Below are 16116 nucleotides of genomic sequence, written 5' to 3'. Positions count from 1 at the left end.
TGTTCAACTGAGGACTGACGGATGCATAATCCTTGAGATTACTTTGTCTCCTTTTCCAGCCTTACATTGCAAAAACCCCAGATCTTACCAGGAATATTTGTCTTATTTCTAGTTAAAATGTCTCATTTTTAGTCAAAAAATCTCATTACACTTAAAACAAGAGTCATCACTGGAAAAATAACTTATTTGACAATTTCCACCTGTTTCAAGTAAATTTTCACTTGAAATAAGAAGAAAAATCTGCTAGTGGGACAAGATTTATCTTCTCATTACAAGCAAAAAAAATCTTGTTCCACTGGCAGATTTTTCTACTTATTTTAAGTGAAAATCTACTTGAAACAGGTGAAAATTGTTGTTTTTTCCAGTGATGAGTCTTGTTTTAAATGTAATGAGAACCAAACCGAGCTGAGCAGGTTCTAGTGGAAAAGTGCCATATGTTACAGTTATAGACACACAACGTGTTTAAGCTGAGAAGAAACAGACAATTATTTCTTTCACAAGTGTCAGAGGAGAAAGTAAGTGAACCCACTACACTGCAAAAACCAAAATCTTAACAAGAATATTTGTCTCTTTTCTAGTTAAAATGTCTCATTTTTAGTCAGAAAAAATCTCATTACACTTAAAACAAGACTCATCACTGGAAAAAACAAAAATTTTCACCTGTTTCAAGTAGATTTTCACTTAAAATAAGTAGAAAAATCTGCCAGTGGAACAAGATTTTTTTGCTTGTAATGAGAAGATAAATCTTGTTCCACTGGCAGATTTTTCTACTTATTTCAAGTGAAAATTTACTTGAAACAGGTGAAAATTGTCAAATAAGTTATTTTTCTGGTGATGACTCTTGTTTTAAGTGTAATGAGAATTTTTTGACTAAAAATGAGACATTTTAACTAGAAATAAGACAAATATTCCTGGTAAGATTTTGAGTTTTTGCAATGCATGATCATGCACGACCATCACAAACATCCCCTGCTCATCCCGCGGCCTCAGGAAGTGTGTGTGTCGTCCCGTTCTCACCTTGTCGGCGGGCTGCGAGTACGACAGCGGTCCGTTCAGCAGGCTGCCGCTGCTCACCATCTTGGCCTCGCTGTAGGAGGCCGGAGACGGAGAGCTGGACGACAAACTCAACGAGCCCAGTAAACTCAGACCACTGTCTTTTCTGGGGGGGAAAGGGAGAAAACATGAGAATGTGGAGGAAAACCTTTATTTGGCACCGAGTGCAGAGGTTAGATTTGTGTTACATGACCCTTCCGTGTACTTTTTACTGATCCCAGGATTGGGATATTATTGGGGCGGCTTAATAACACAAAGAGAAGCGTGTCTCCGTTCGTGTTGGATGAGTTTGTTGGTAACAGCAACGGTGGGCATTTGGTCATTTTTGGCACACAGAACTCAATAAAAAAGCTGAAACATTTGCACATTTTCATCTGTCTCTTGTGTAATCTGGTTTCAGGTGACTTCACAGGACCATACTGCAAAAACTCTAAATCTTACCAGGAATATTTGTCTTATTTCTAGTTAAAATGTCTCATTTTTAGTCAAAAAATCTCATTACTCTCATTGTTTTTTATTTTTATTTACATTTTTTATTTTATTTTTATTTTATTTTTTTATTTATTTTATTTTTATTTTTTTTATTTATTATTATTTATTTATTTTGGTTTAATTAATGTTATGAAAAGTAAAAAAAAAATTTATGCCCTCAATAAACATATCTATACAAAAAAAAAAAAATCTCATTACACTTAATACGAGTCATTACCAGAAAAATAACTTATTTGACAATTTTCACCTGTTTTAAGTAAATTTTCACTTGAAATAAGTAGAAAAATCTGCCAGTGGGACAAGATTTATCTTCTTATTACAAGCAAGAAAATCTTGTCCCACTGGCAGATTTTTCTACTTATCTCAAGTGAAAATCTACTTGAAACAGATGAAAATTGTTGTTTTTTCCAGTGATGAGTCTTGTTTTAAGTGTAATGAGATTTTTTGACTAAAAATTAGACATTTTAACTAGAAATAAGACAAATATTCATCATTTCCAAAGCCCGCGAGGTTACAGAGATCACCGCGGTCCACGGATTCTCGCGCTGTGCTCTTTTTTTATGGCTTGAAAGTCAAGAGTTCCTGATATTTAACAAACTGAAGTTCCTCAGAGTCCCTGAATCTTTTAGAATTATTTATTGTGCGCTGTAAATGTTGAAAGACCTAAAGTCCTCGCAAACGTGCCCCGGTTGAGCTGATCAATGATTCTTAGGGGGAATTTGGCACAAAGTAGTGGAGCATCTTTGCTCTGAAGGAGAATGTGTTCCGTGTTGGTTCTTTTATTGAGTTATGGAGATACAAAGCAAAGTAAACACAGTTCTAATATTTGCTGTTAGGACGTCTCACTGCCAGTGAGAGGAAGAAGGTGAGGAGGAGCAAGGAAAGGGAGGATGTCAGGGTTCAAGAGAGACTGCACACCAATGGGAGTATCGCAAAATCACCATAAAGATTTAGTCAATCAAATATTGTCTGTTCTCTTCTGTAAAGCGTTTGCGCGCAGCTTAATTTATGGACTCCGTAAAACCTTTCGGCCCTTCTTGACTTATCTCAACTTAATTTTGATGCTGCTGGCATCAAATGTTAAAATGTTTCTGTTTTCTTGGTATAATGAAATACATCAGTAAAATCATTCAACAACTTAAGGGGGTAAATGAATGGACAAAATACAGACCTAGATTCGTGTTGCACTTAAGTGCAACTTGTTTTAAATGTGCTTAAGAAATAAACATACGGAAACTGAAGAACTCGTAATGTTTAAAACTTTTTTTTTTTTTTTTTAAATCAAAAGTAAAAGTGTCCTTGCACTGAAAAAACTCAAAATCTTATCAGGAATATTTGTCTTATTTCTAGTTAAAATGTCTCATTTTTAGTAAAAAATCTCATTACACTTAAAACAAGACTCATTATTATAATTTTCACCTGTTTCAAGTAGATTTTCACTTGAAATAAGTAGAAAAATCTGCCAGTGGAACAAGATTTTTTTTGCTTGCAATGAGAAGATAAATCTTGTCCCATTGGCAGATTTTTCTACTTATTTCAAGTGAAAATTTACTTGAAACAAGTGAAAACAAGTTATTTTTCTGGTAATGACTCTTGTTTTAAGTGTAATGAGATTTTATTTATTTTTATTTCTAGTTAAAATGTCTCATTTTTAGTCAGAAAATCTCATTACACTTAAAACAAGAGTCATTACCAGAAAAATAATTGTTATTTGACAATTTTCACCTGTTTCAAGTAAATTTTCACTTGAAATAAGTAGAAAAATCTGCCAGTGGGACAAGATTTATCTTCTCATTACAAGCAAAAAAAATCTTGTTCCACTGGCAGATTTTTCTACTTATTTCAAGTGAAAATCTACTTGAAACAGGTGAAAATTGTTGGTTTTTTCCAGTGATGAGTCTTGTTTTAAGTGTCATGAGATTTATTTTGACTAAAAATGAGACATTTTAACTAGAAATAAGATAAATATTCCTGGTAAGATTTTGAGTTTTTGCAGTGTGTGCTAAAGAAATACAGAAACTGAAGTACTCGTTATGTTTAAAACCTTTTTTTTTTTTTTTAAATCAAAGTAAACTGTCTAAGAGCACCTGCCACTGTCACAGTCAAACAGAAATAAGGGCAAACTAAGTTCCTTTGTGTGGTTCTTTGTACTTACGGCTGATTGCCCGTGATGGTCAGAGATGAGGGCTGGCTGCTCTGTGATTGGCTGGCACTGATGAGGGCGGAGTCTGCAGGACTGTCTGCCACCACGGCACTGTAACCTGCTCAAAGGCACAACGACAAACAGGCATAAATCTGCAGCTCTCTGGAGCGAGAGAAAGATTTTCTAATTTCAAAAGAGTTTTAGAGGAACAGATGGGGATCATCACCCATTTAAACTGAGGAATTGGGTTTTATAAGTTCTTACAGACATTAATAAAGCTGTATGTTAAACTTTGGCTGTTGACTTTTACTTGTTTAATTTTCTGATTTTTGTAAAACCTTTACTTCTTGAAGCTTTTTATTTAACTAAAAAACATTAACAATATCCCCTAAACAATCCAGAGATGAATATTTTGTGCTTCATATACAGGACTGTCTCAGAAAATCAAAATATTAATATTATAAAGTTCTTTATTTTCTGTAATGTTAAATTGTTAAAAAAACAAAAATGTCATACATTCTGGATTCATTACAAATCAACTGAAATATTGCAAGCCTTTTATTATTTTAATATTGCCGATTATGGCTTACAGTTTAAGATTAAGATTCCCAGAATATTCTAATTTTTTGAGATAGGATATTTGAGTTTTCAACATTCAGAAAAGATTTGAAAAAAGAAAAAGCAAGTATAACTTAAAAGGAACAGAGATTTTTATAAAACCAAGATGCAGGACAAAATTGATGGAACGTTGTGTTTCTGTGAAAGGAATCAATTTATGGAACAATCTGAACAGAGAAAACAAAGAATCCAAATCAAACATTACATTCAAAAGAACAATTAAAACCTGTATGTTAAGTAAATATAACGAAAAATGTTGAATTTGATTGACATACCCGTAGGCGGTGGTAATTTTATTTAATGTTATTTTAATGTTATTTTAGTTGTTTTTATTCACTTAGTTTTTTTTTTTTTTTTTTTTTTAATTATTATTAATTTATGTTATTTGTGAAAGGGGCAGATCAGATAAGATTCTTCTTCTTTCTGCTCCCTTTTCATTCATAAGTTAGGAACATTTGTATTTGTATTAAATTGTTTTGTTTTTTGAATGAAATAAAGAATAAAATGAAAAATGAAATGAATGAAATTAGTTTTCTTAAGCTGTAAGCCATGATCAGCAATATTAAAATAATAAAAGGCTTGCAATATTTCAGTTGATTTGTAATGAATCCAGAATGTATGACATTTTTCCATTACAGAAAATAAAAGGACTTTATCACAATATTCTAATTTTCTGAGACAGTCCTGTAGTAACTTTTTTTTTTTACATTTTATCCAACATTGCTTCAATGCTTCTTCTCTGCAATATTTAGTTTTTGTGCAGTTTACAATAGCAAGGCTTTTTAAAATACTAATTGTATAAAAAAGTCTTTGTAAATATACTCACCCATAAGTGCATTAACTGATAAGGTCCTAATAATGTCACTGCTACTGTATCAACAGTTAATGCTACAATTAAAACTTTCATGTGCAGAGAACACTGCAGGTGTAAAATAGCACCTTAAAGGCTTGAAGACACTTTTTCCTTATTTCTCCAATTTTAAACGTGTCATGTGATGACATTTCCTGATCATTTTCCTGCTTTTTAATGTTTCTCTAACACAGTGTTCCTCAATCCTGGCCCTCGTGGCAGGATTTAGATGCTGCCCTGCTTCAGCACACGGTGATACAAGAACCTGTGTCATCAACAGAGCTGTGCAAACCTTGGTGACAAGCTGATGAGGAGCTTTAATTAGAATCAGGTGTGTTGGTGCAGGGAAACCTCTAAAACCTGCAGGACTGAGGCCACCGAGGAGCAGGATTGAGAAACACTGCTCTGACACAAAGGTTTGGTCCAAAGTCAGTCCTCGTTTCAGATGTTCCCCTGTTTCCACACACCTGGTTCTAATTAATGCTCGTCACCAGCTTGACTTGACAACTCTGTTGATGATAGGGTTGCCACCTTTCAGAAATAGACATCCCCAAAACTTCTAAACTGCATAGAAATATATATATTTTATGCAAAAAAAAAACAAAATGCTTTGATTTCAAGTTTAAAGTGCTTTAATAGCATTGAACTTGCATGCCTGTACAGACAGCCAACCATACTAGCAACTGAAATATCCTCCTATGCTACTGTTTGTGTAAAAGTATGGTGTAATATATGGTGTATATAGTGTAAAAGTTAATTTATTTCAATACTTCAACTGAAAAGGTGAAACTAATACATTACATAGTCTCATTGCAAGAAGGAACGCTACCGCAGGTCCTTCATCCCCACAGCCATCAGACTGTACAATAAGAAACTGTAGCCACCCTTGTGCAATAAACCTGTCTCTTTAAAAGTGCAATAACCACTAATACCTCACGTATTTTTGGAAATATTTGTAAATATCTTGTAAATATTATCCGTTTATTTTGTGTTTACTACTTTTTTGTGTGTGTTTTGGCTGCTGCACGACTGAATTTCTCCTTTAATAAAGATTAATAAAGTCTACTATTCTATTCTATTCTATTCTATTCTATTCATTACATGCAAAGCAATATATGTTAAAACCTTTATTTGTTATAATTTTGATGATTGAATTGTTTATTGATTTCATAAAATATATCTAATTTTTTTAGATTTTTTATTTGGGGTTTTCATAAACTGTGAGCCATGATCACCAAAAATATAACAAATAAAGGCTTAAAATATCTCACTTTGAATGTAGTGGGAAATAATACATTTGTTTCACCTTAATTTGAATTTACTACGAATAAAGTTTTGCAATATATTCAAATTTTCCGACCTTCACCTGTATATTATGACATTAATAAATAAGTGCATAATATGTGTCCGTATTGATTCAATACGGAACGCAACTTTTAATTCCCAATTACGTAACAATTCCGTATTTCAAGGGACGGGGGGCGACCCTAGTTGATGACTCAGCTACTTTTATCACGGTGTGCTGAAGCAGGGAAACATCTAAAACCTGCAGGACTTTGGACAACCCTACTCTAAAGGCTGGATTATGGTTCTGCGTTGAATCTAGTGATGCACCGAAATGAAAATTTGTGGCCGAAACCGAAACCAAAAATAATAATAATAAACACTGGGCCGAATACCGAACAACACCGAACATGGTTCTTCGCAGTTTTTCATTTATTTTGCCAATTTTTTCACCATTGCATAAATCAAATAAATTTGATTTAGGCATGCTTTTCAAAGAAAAAAATCTTTTACAAATACAAGGTAGAAAATATTTATTGAACATAAAAATAGATTGATTTATGTTGTTTTGGTTCCTTCTCCTGGTTAGGGTTGCCACCCGTCCCGTAAAATACGGAATTGTCCTTTATTTGAGAAAAAAATGTTGCGTCCCGTATTGAACTAATACGGGACACGATTTGTACCGTATTTTCATTAACTTTTACACCATATTCTAGTTGAATTATTGAAATAAATTTACTTTTACACCATATTCTGGTTGAATTATTGAAATAAATTAACTTTTACACCATATTCTAGTTGAATTATTGAAATAAATTTACTTTTACACCATATTCTAGTTGAATTATTGAAATAAATTAACTTTTACACCATATTCTAGTTGAATTATTGAAATAAATTAACTTTTACACCGTATTCTAGTTGAATTATTGAAATAAGTTAACTTTTACACCATATTCTAGTTGAATTATTGAAATAAGTTAACTTTTACACCATTTTCTAGTTGAATTATTGAAATAAGTTAACTTTTACACCATATTCTAGTTGAATTATTGAAATAAGTTAACTTTTACACCATATTCTAGTTGAATTATTGAAATAAGTTAACTTTTACACCATATTCTAGTTGAATTATTGAAATAAATTAACTTTTACACCGTATTCTAGTTGAATTATTGAAATAAGTTAACTTTTACACCATATTCTAGTTGAATTATTGAAATAAGTTAACTTTTACACCATTTTCTAGTTGAATTATTGAAATAAGTTAACTTTTACACCATATTCTAGTTGAATTATTGAAATAAGTTAACTTTTACACCATATTCTAGTTGAATTATTGAAATAAGTTAACTTTTACACCATATTCTAGTTGAATTATTGAAATAAGTTAACTTTTACACCATATTCTAGTTGAATTATTGAAATAAGTTAACTTTTACACCATATTCTAGTTGAATTATTGAAATAAGTTAACTTTTACACCATATTCCAGTTGAATTATTGAAATAAATTAACTTTTACACCATATTCTAGTTGAATTATTGAAATAAATTAACTTTTACACCATATTCTAGTTGAATTATTGAAATAAGTTAACTTTTACACCATATTCTAGTTGAATTATTGAAATAAATTAACTTTTACACCATATTCTAGTTGAATTATTGAAATAAATTAACTTTTACACCATATTCTAGTTGAATTATTGAAATAAGTTAACTTTTACACCATATTCTAGTTGAATTATTGAAATAAATTAACTTTTACACCATATTCTAGTTGAATTATTGAAATAAATTAACTTTTACACCATATTCTTCACCTGTAGGCTATATTACATCTGGGCTGATGTGGACATACAGAGCATAGGAGGCTATTTCAGTTGCTAGTATGGTTGGCTGTCTGTACGGTCATGAAAATTCAATGCTATTAAAGAACTTTAAACTTTAAATCGAAGCATTTTGTTTTTTCATATAAAATAAACACATTTTTATTCAGTTTAGAAGTTTTGGGGCTTTTTTTTTGGCTCCTGTGCTGCTGAAATCAGGACGTCCCTTATTTCTATTTCTGAAAGGTGGCAACCCTACTCCTGGTGAATGTTAGGTAAAATTCTTATGTGGTTACCTATTGGTTGGCCAACGATTTATGTTTGTGGTGCGCAACCGTTACGGGAGTGGCCAGTCTATTTCCTTATATTACAACGCCGTTATTAATTGTTCGTTTTTTTTCCCACTTATTCCACCAAAAGTGTTTTTTTGCCATTTTCGGCCGAACAATTTCGGTTATCGAACAATCGGTGCATCACTAGTTAAATCCAAGCCGAGCGTGCGCCGCAGGTTGCACCACGATGGGCACCCCAGAGTACACGCCACGCCGTGCCTGACGTAAACCTCCCAAAAATTGTAACTACACGTCAAGAGGTCGCAGACCAACAGACTGAGGGGGCTGTGATTGGTTCGCTTGGTAGCAACACATTTCCAGTTCCGGTTCATTAAGCAGTTGGGAACTTTCAGCGCTCTTTTCTTTGTGTATGTGTGATTTTTTTGTTTTAGTTTTTTTGCACAATAGTTGTCCTTATTTCTTTGATTCAGTGTGACCGGAAAAGTCGGATAAACCAGCGGTCCCCAACCTTTTCTGAACCGCAGACCGGTTTAATGTCTGACAATATTTTCACGGCCCAATCTAAAGGGGTAGCTGATAAAAACTAAATAAAATGACAAGATCGGCATTAAAACTGTGGTTATTTTCTCTATAGTAATAATAATAATAATAATAATAATAAAACATCATTTTTGAAAAAATAAAATAATGGAAATTGTAAATTACCTATTAATACGAGTATTTCTATAAATGTGTTTTTATGTTCGTTTTCTCATTAACGTTATTTAAAGCCAGGCTTTTATTTTATTTGTTATATATTAAGGAGACTGATATTTAGTGCTTTTATTTTGAAGGCGTCTCGCCGAGACCTCCTAAACATCCGACGCTTCGGACTTTAAGGGTAAAAGTTTAACGGCAGTAGAAAGTGTGTCTGCTAAGTGTCGGGAATGCTAAAGTGGAGCCTAACTGACACAAAAAGCACCTGCTGATAAGGATTTGTTTTCTTTGCAAATTTTATGCCGTATTTATGTGCAGCTTGAGTTTGGTTGCCATGGTTACTCATGTATTGTGGTTAACGGTAGCTGTTATTACCGAGCGAGCAGCTGCGTGGGTCTGTATTTAAGTTAAATGAAACTTATATGAATGTAGAAAGTAACAATTTTATTTTATTCCTTTATAGCTGTGTTCGCAGTAGGGATGGGTGATATTTTACCGTTCACGATAAACCGTCAATAAAATTCCCCACGGTAAGAATTTGCCATCTCACGGTAAAAACGATAAATTGAGGAAATGAGAAAGAAAGAAAGAAAGAAAGAAAGAAAGAAAGAAAGAAAGAAAGAAAGAAAGAAAGAAAGAAAGAAAGAAAGAAAGAAAGAAAGAAAGAAAGAAAGAAAGAAAGAAAGAAAGAAAGAAAGAAAGAAAGAAAGAAAGAAAGAAAGAAAGAAAGAAAGAAAGAGAAAGAAAAAGAAAGAAAGAAACGACTATCGTTATTGGGATAAATGCCAGAAAGAAAGAAAAAAGGAAAGAAAGAAAGAAAGAAAGAAAGAAAGAAATGAGCCTGAAAGAAAGAAAGAAAGAAAGAAAGAAAGAAAGAAATGAACCTGAAAGAAAGAAAGAAAGAAAGAAAGAAAGAAAGAAAGAAAGAAATGAGCCTGAAAGAAAGAAAGAAAGAAATGAGCCTGAAAGAAAGAAAGAAAGAAAGAAAGAAAGAAACAAAGAAAAAAGGAAAGAAGGAAAGAAAGAAAGAAATGAGCCTGAAAGAAAGAAAGAAAGAAATGAACCTGAAAGAAAGAAAGAAAGAAAGAAAGAAAGAAAGAAAGAAAGAAAGAAATGAGCCTGAAAGAAAGAAAGAAAGAAAGAAAGAAAGAAAGAAATGAACCTGAAAGAAAGAAAGAAAGAAAGAAAGAAAGAAAGAAATGAGCCTGAAAGAAAGAAAGAAAGAAAGAAAGAAAGAAAGAAAGAAAGAAAGAAAGAAAGAAAGAAAGAAATGAGCCTGAAAGAAAGAAAGAAAGAAAGAAAGAAAGAAAGAAAGAAAGAAAGAAAGAAAGAAAGAAAGAAAGAAATGAGCCTGAAAGAAAGAAAGAAAGAAAGAAAGAAAGAAAGAAAGAAAGAAAGAAAGAAAGAAAGAAAGAAAGAAAGAAAGAAAGAAAGAAAGAAAGAAAGAAAGAAAGAATTACAGTTTAAGATTTTTTGTGATAGGATATTTGAGTTTTCTTAAGCTGTAAGCCATAATGAGCAATATTAAAATAATAAAAGGCTTGCAATATTTCAGTTGATTTGTAATGAATCCAGAATGTATGACATTTTTGCATTACAGAAAATAAAGAACTTTATCACAATATTCTAATCTTCTGAGACAGTCCTGTAGACGGATATGGGGCGATGCCCGGCGTGGAGACGGGATACTCACTGGAGCTTCCGTTCTGCTTCTGCCGGCTCGGCGGTCGAACGGAGAGCGATGCGTTTCCTCCCAAGACTCCGCTACTCCCCGCCGACCCCGAGCTGCCGCTGTTGCTGCCGATGACGCCCACGCCGCTGCCCGGAGCCAAACCTCCCATGGAGCCGGGCGACATCAGGGAGGAGGATCCCTGCAGCCCGGCCTGAGCGGAGACCAGGCTCACGAGGCCCGGGCTGCCCATCCCCGTGCTGGAGCCCAGCAGACCTCCGGAGGACGACGTCGGCCCGCCGACGGTCATGCTGCCGCTGCCGATGGCGCCGGCCGTGCTCTGGGACGGCGCCGTGCTGACGCCGCCCAGGGAGCCCGGTAAGCCTGAGTTGCTGCCCGTGCCGGAGGCGGCCGCCTGAGCGTAGGGAGCCGAGGTGGAGCTGGAGAGGAGGTTCAGACACATTTTAAACAACACATTTCCATGACTTGCACTGCAAAAACTCAAAATCTTAACAAGAATATTTGTCTTATTTCTAGTTAAAATGTCATTACACTTAAAACAAGACTCATCACTGGAAAAAACATCAATTTTCACCTGTTTCAAGTAGATTTTCACTTAAAATAAGTAGAAAAATCTGCCAGTGGAACAAGATTTTTTTGCTTGTAATAAGAAGATAAATCTTGTCCCACTGGCAGATTTTTCTACTTATTTCAAGTGAAAATTTACTTGAAACAGGTGAAAATTGTTGTTTTTTTTTTTCCAGTGATGAGTCTTGTTTTTAGTATTGTTTTTTCTTACTAAAAATGAGACATTTTAACTAGAAATGAGACAAATATTCTTGTTAAGATTTGGAGTTTTTGCAGTGCAGTAGCTTTTGTAGTCCAAACGTTTTCGTAAAGAAGGTCTGTAAAAACTCAAAATCTTAACAAGAATATTTGTCTTATTTCTAGTTAAAATGTCTCATTTTTAGTCAAAAAATCTCATTACACTTAAAACAAGACTCATCACTGGAAAAAACAACAATTTTCACCTGTTTCAAGTAGATTTTCACTTAAAATAAGTAGAAAAATCTGCCAGTGGAACAAGATTTTTTTGCTTGTAGTTCGAAGATAAATCTTGTTCCACTGGCAGATTTTTCTACTTATTTCTAGTGAAAATGTACTTGAAACAGGTGAAAATTGTCAAATAAGTTATTTTTCTGGTAATGACACTGATTTTTTGACTAAAAATGAGACATTTTAACTAGAAATAAGACAAATATTCCTGGTAAGAGTTTGAGTTTTTGCAGTGTGGCAGCAAGTTTCCATGACTATACATGACCTCTAAAACATCAATGTATGAATGAAATATAGGAATAAAACTATGTAAAAAGTCACCACAGTGGAGATCTAATGACAATTATGGTTTTATACAAAAATGTGTTTAAACTAACACTGATATACCAGCAATATGTTGTAATCAGAGTTGGGTAGTAACGAGTTACATTTACTCTGTTACATTTACTTGAGTAAGTTTTGGGAAATGTTGTACTTTTAGGAGTAGTTTTGAATCACTATACTTTTTACTTTTACTTGAGTAGATTTGTGAAGAAGAAACTGTTCCTCTTACTCCGCTACATTAGGCTACGTTGAGCTGTTACTTTTCTTTTATCCCTTTTATCCGCGTACGCGTCAATCTCATGACATCACTGGGTGATTCTTTGGGAAAAATGTTTGTTTTTGCATGTTTTGTCACATTTACACAGACTCAAACACACACAGAGTTTCTATGAGTTCATGTTTGTTCTAGTTCTGCCTGGTTAAAAAAGAAAAGTACAAAGGCTTGAAATGTTGTGCTACTTGTGCTTAATTTTATTTATATTATATATTATATTATATTTTATTTATTTTATTATTTATTAAAGTAGTTGAATTTACTTTAAGATTATTTTAATTTAAACTATTTTTTATTTTTTATTAATTTAAATTTATTTTATTGATGTAATTTGCCTGAAGATGATTATTTTGTACTTTTGTCTGTTTGAATGGTTGTGTTAAAAAAATAAATCAGACGTTACTCAACAGTTACTCAGTACTTGAGTAGTTTTTTCACCAAGTACTTTTTTACTTTTACTCAAGTAATTATTTGGATGACTACTTTTTACTTCTACTTGAGTCATATTATTCTGAAGTAACAGTACTTTTACTTGAGTACAATTTTTGGCTCCTCTACCAGCTCTGGTTGTAGTATATGTAGTATATGTTGTATAGTAATATAATATAACTGTTGGAGAATGTGGTCACTCGATCCGATCTGCATGATGCGTAAGACGCTAGGCACGTCACGCGTGAGAACACGTGAGACTTTTCGATATGAAATATTTATTGATCAATTTTAAATCTACCTTATAGGCTGTTATTACTAAATTACGACGGAGTATTAGGGCCAAACAAAAAAAACAAAAAAAGGAAATTACGAGAATAAAGTCATAATGTAATGAGAATAAAGTCGTAAAATTACGAGAATAAAGTTGTAATATATTATAAATATATAAATATAACTTCACAAGATGCTCAATATTCTTCATTTTAACACAGGGAGAAGATGCTCTTCCTGTTAGAGTTCTCATAAATTACCACTTTATTTTCATAATATTATGACTTTATTCTCATAAATTACCACTTTATTCATTATGACTTTATTCTCGGAATTTTACGACTTTATTCTCGGAATTTTACGACTTTATTCTCGTAATATTACGACTTTATTCTCATAATATTACGACTTTATTCTCATAATATTACGACTTTATTCATTACGACTTTATTCTCGGAATTTTACGACTTTATTCTCGGAATTTTACGACTTTATTCTCGTAATTTTACGACTTTATTCTCGTAATGCTACGACTTTATTCTCGTAATATTACGACTTTATTCTCATAATATTACGACTTTATTCTATTACGACTTTATTCTCACAACATTACGACTTTATTCTCGTAATTTTACGACTTTATTCTCATAATGTTACGACTTTATTCTCGTAATATTACAACTTTATTCTCATAATATTACGACTTTATTCTATTACGACTTTATTCTCATTAAATTATGACTTTATTCTCGTAATTTCCAATTTTTTTTGTCTTAGTTTGGCCCTAACACTCCATCGTACTAAATGTCATCATTAAGTGAGAAAAATAAATTCCATGATTTTTCCAAAACTTTTGGGGTGAACTTATGTTTCCAAAACGGCCAAAGGCCTTGAAAATGACATTTTCCTTTTTTTTTTTTTAATATAAGTTCCTTAGTTTTCACCGTTGTCCTTATTTTTCATTTTATTTCTCATCTCATTTAGCTACTTATCTATCCATTATTTCTTTTGTTTTATTCTTGATTTGGGTAGAGTGGGTGGGTAGGGAGGGTTGATGGATAATACGGGATTGTTGGAAGCCGTTCTGGCTTATGTTAGGATTTCTGTTGTTTACTACCCTTGTAGCACCTCTTATACAACAATTACCAACAGAAACGCTTTGCCACTTTGAATTGTTTATCGAATTATGTTTACTGTTTCTATATGTGAACTGAAAAAAAAACAAATAAAAAGATTTGTTAATAAAAAAAAATAAAATGACATTTTCAAATTCCACATAGGGCTGTTCGATTTTACCCAAAAATAAAATCTCGATTTTTTTTCGATTTTTTTACGATTATTTTGTGAATTGACAAAAGGCAAAGAAATGATTTCAAATATGCTGTTTTTTTATTGAACATTTGCCCCATTGGGCTTTAAGTGCAAACTTTGCTCTTATTAAACCAAAAATGAATGAATAAAGTGCAAAACTCTGTAAAATAAGTTGAAAAAAAGTTTTAAAAAATATAATGAAATATAAAGTTTTATCTCTGAAAAAAAAAAATCAGCAAAAGAGCCTCTCCGATGGGGCACTTGTCGCAGGTATTGAGAGGTATTTCCATCAATCATTAATATGGTATCAATCATTAATATGTGTGCAGACAAGGTTTAAAAAAAAAAAAAAAAAAAAAAAAAAAAAAAAAAAAGTGAAAAATCGATTTTACGATTTTCACGTTTTAACATCGTTCTAATTACATAATCGCGATTACGATTTAAAATCGATTAATCGAACAGCCCTAATTCCACAACTTTTTTCCAGGTTTTTTCAAATGGTACGAACCCTGAGGAGAGGAGGTTCAGGGACGCCGGCATCCCTGACAGGCCGAGGCTCCCGGACATGGAGCTGCCGAGGGAGCCGCCCTTCCCCAGGGGCAGGCCTAGGCCCAGGCCCAGGCTGTTGGAGGAGACCACGGGCATGGGCAGGGCCTGGGACGGGGAGTTGGAGGTGAACAGCCCCTGCGTGCCGGCGTTGGGCGGAGACGGCGCCGAGGACGCGATGAGGCCGTGCGTGGAGATGCTGGAGATGGAGAGGGGGACCAGGGAGGAGGAGCCCGCGGAGTTTTTGGCCTGCTGCTGCGCGGAGGGGTGAGGCGGCTGCTGCGTGGCGTTGCTGTAGCTGCCGGCCAGAGAGTTGGAGAGGAGGCCGCCCGAGCTGCTCATGTGATGGCTGTTGCCCCCGACGGTGATGCTGCTGCCGCCTCCTCCCACGGCGATGGTCGCCATGGAGACCAACGACGACGCCGTCAGTCCCGACACGGAAGAGGAAGAAGAGGAGGAACAGGAAGAAGAGGATAACGAAGAGGAGGGATTTCCGTTCTTCACAGGCGACTGAAAAAGAAGCGGGAAAGTTAGTTAGTTAGTTTATTTGTCCACAAGTGGAGATTTGTCTTTTGTCTCATAATACAAAAACAACAGTAACATGACACAGCAACAAACACTTAACATTTACACGCAAAACATCTTAGTGGCAAAAAAGGAGGAACAACAAAAAAAACTCAAAATCTTACCAGGAATATTCGTCTTATTTCTAGTTAAGAGTCATTACCAGAAAAATAACTTATTTGACAATTTCCACCTGTTTCAATTTCCACTTGAAATAAGTAGAAAAATCTGCCAGTGGGACAAGATTTATCTTCTTATTACAAGCAAAAAAATCTTGTTCCACTGGCAGTTTTTTCTACTTAATTTAAGTGGAAAATCTACTTGAAACAGGTGAAAATTGTTGTTTTTTCCAGTGATGAGTCTTGTTTTGATATATTTTTTTTTTGGCTAAAAATGAGACATTTTAACTA

General features: G+C 33.8%; 1 protein-coding gene across 1 annotated transcript in view; it reads right to left on the bottom strand.

The window, feature by feature from the left end:
• The window catches only part of LOC133460920 (CCR4-NOT transcription complex subunit 3-like), a 56916-nt gene that overhangs the window by 18443 nt on the left and 22357 nt on the right, over positions 1-16116 (bottom strand). Inside the window, exons 9-12 of the mRNA XM_061741633.1 lie at positions 15105-15652; positions 10954-11369; positions 3701-3806; positions 1018-1159 (exon numbers count right to left, since the gene is read on the bottom strand). Coding sequence (XP_061597617.1) covers positions 1018-1159; positions 3701-3806; positions 10954-11369; positions 15105-15652 — 1212 coding nt within the window. The remainder of the gene's footprint in view (positions 1-1017; positions 1160-3700; positions 3807-10953; positions 11370-15104; positions 15653-16116) is intronic.

Source organism: Cololabis saira, chromosome 15 (assembly GCF_033807715.1).
Source record: "Cololabis saira isolate AMF1-May2022 chromosome 15, fColSai1.1, whole genome shotgun sequence".
Classification (NCBI taxonomy): domain Eukaryota; kingdom Metazoa; phylum Chordata; class Actinopteri; order Beloniformes; family Belonidae; genus Cololabis; species Cololabis saira.
Note: the sequence above shows the minus strand (reverse complement) of the source record. Positions and strands in the feature narration are given on the sequence as shown.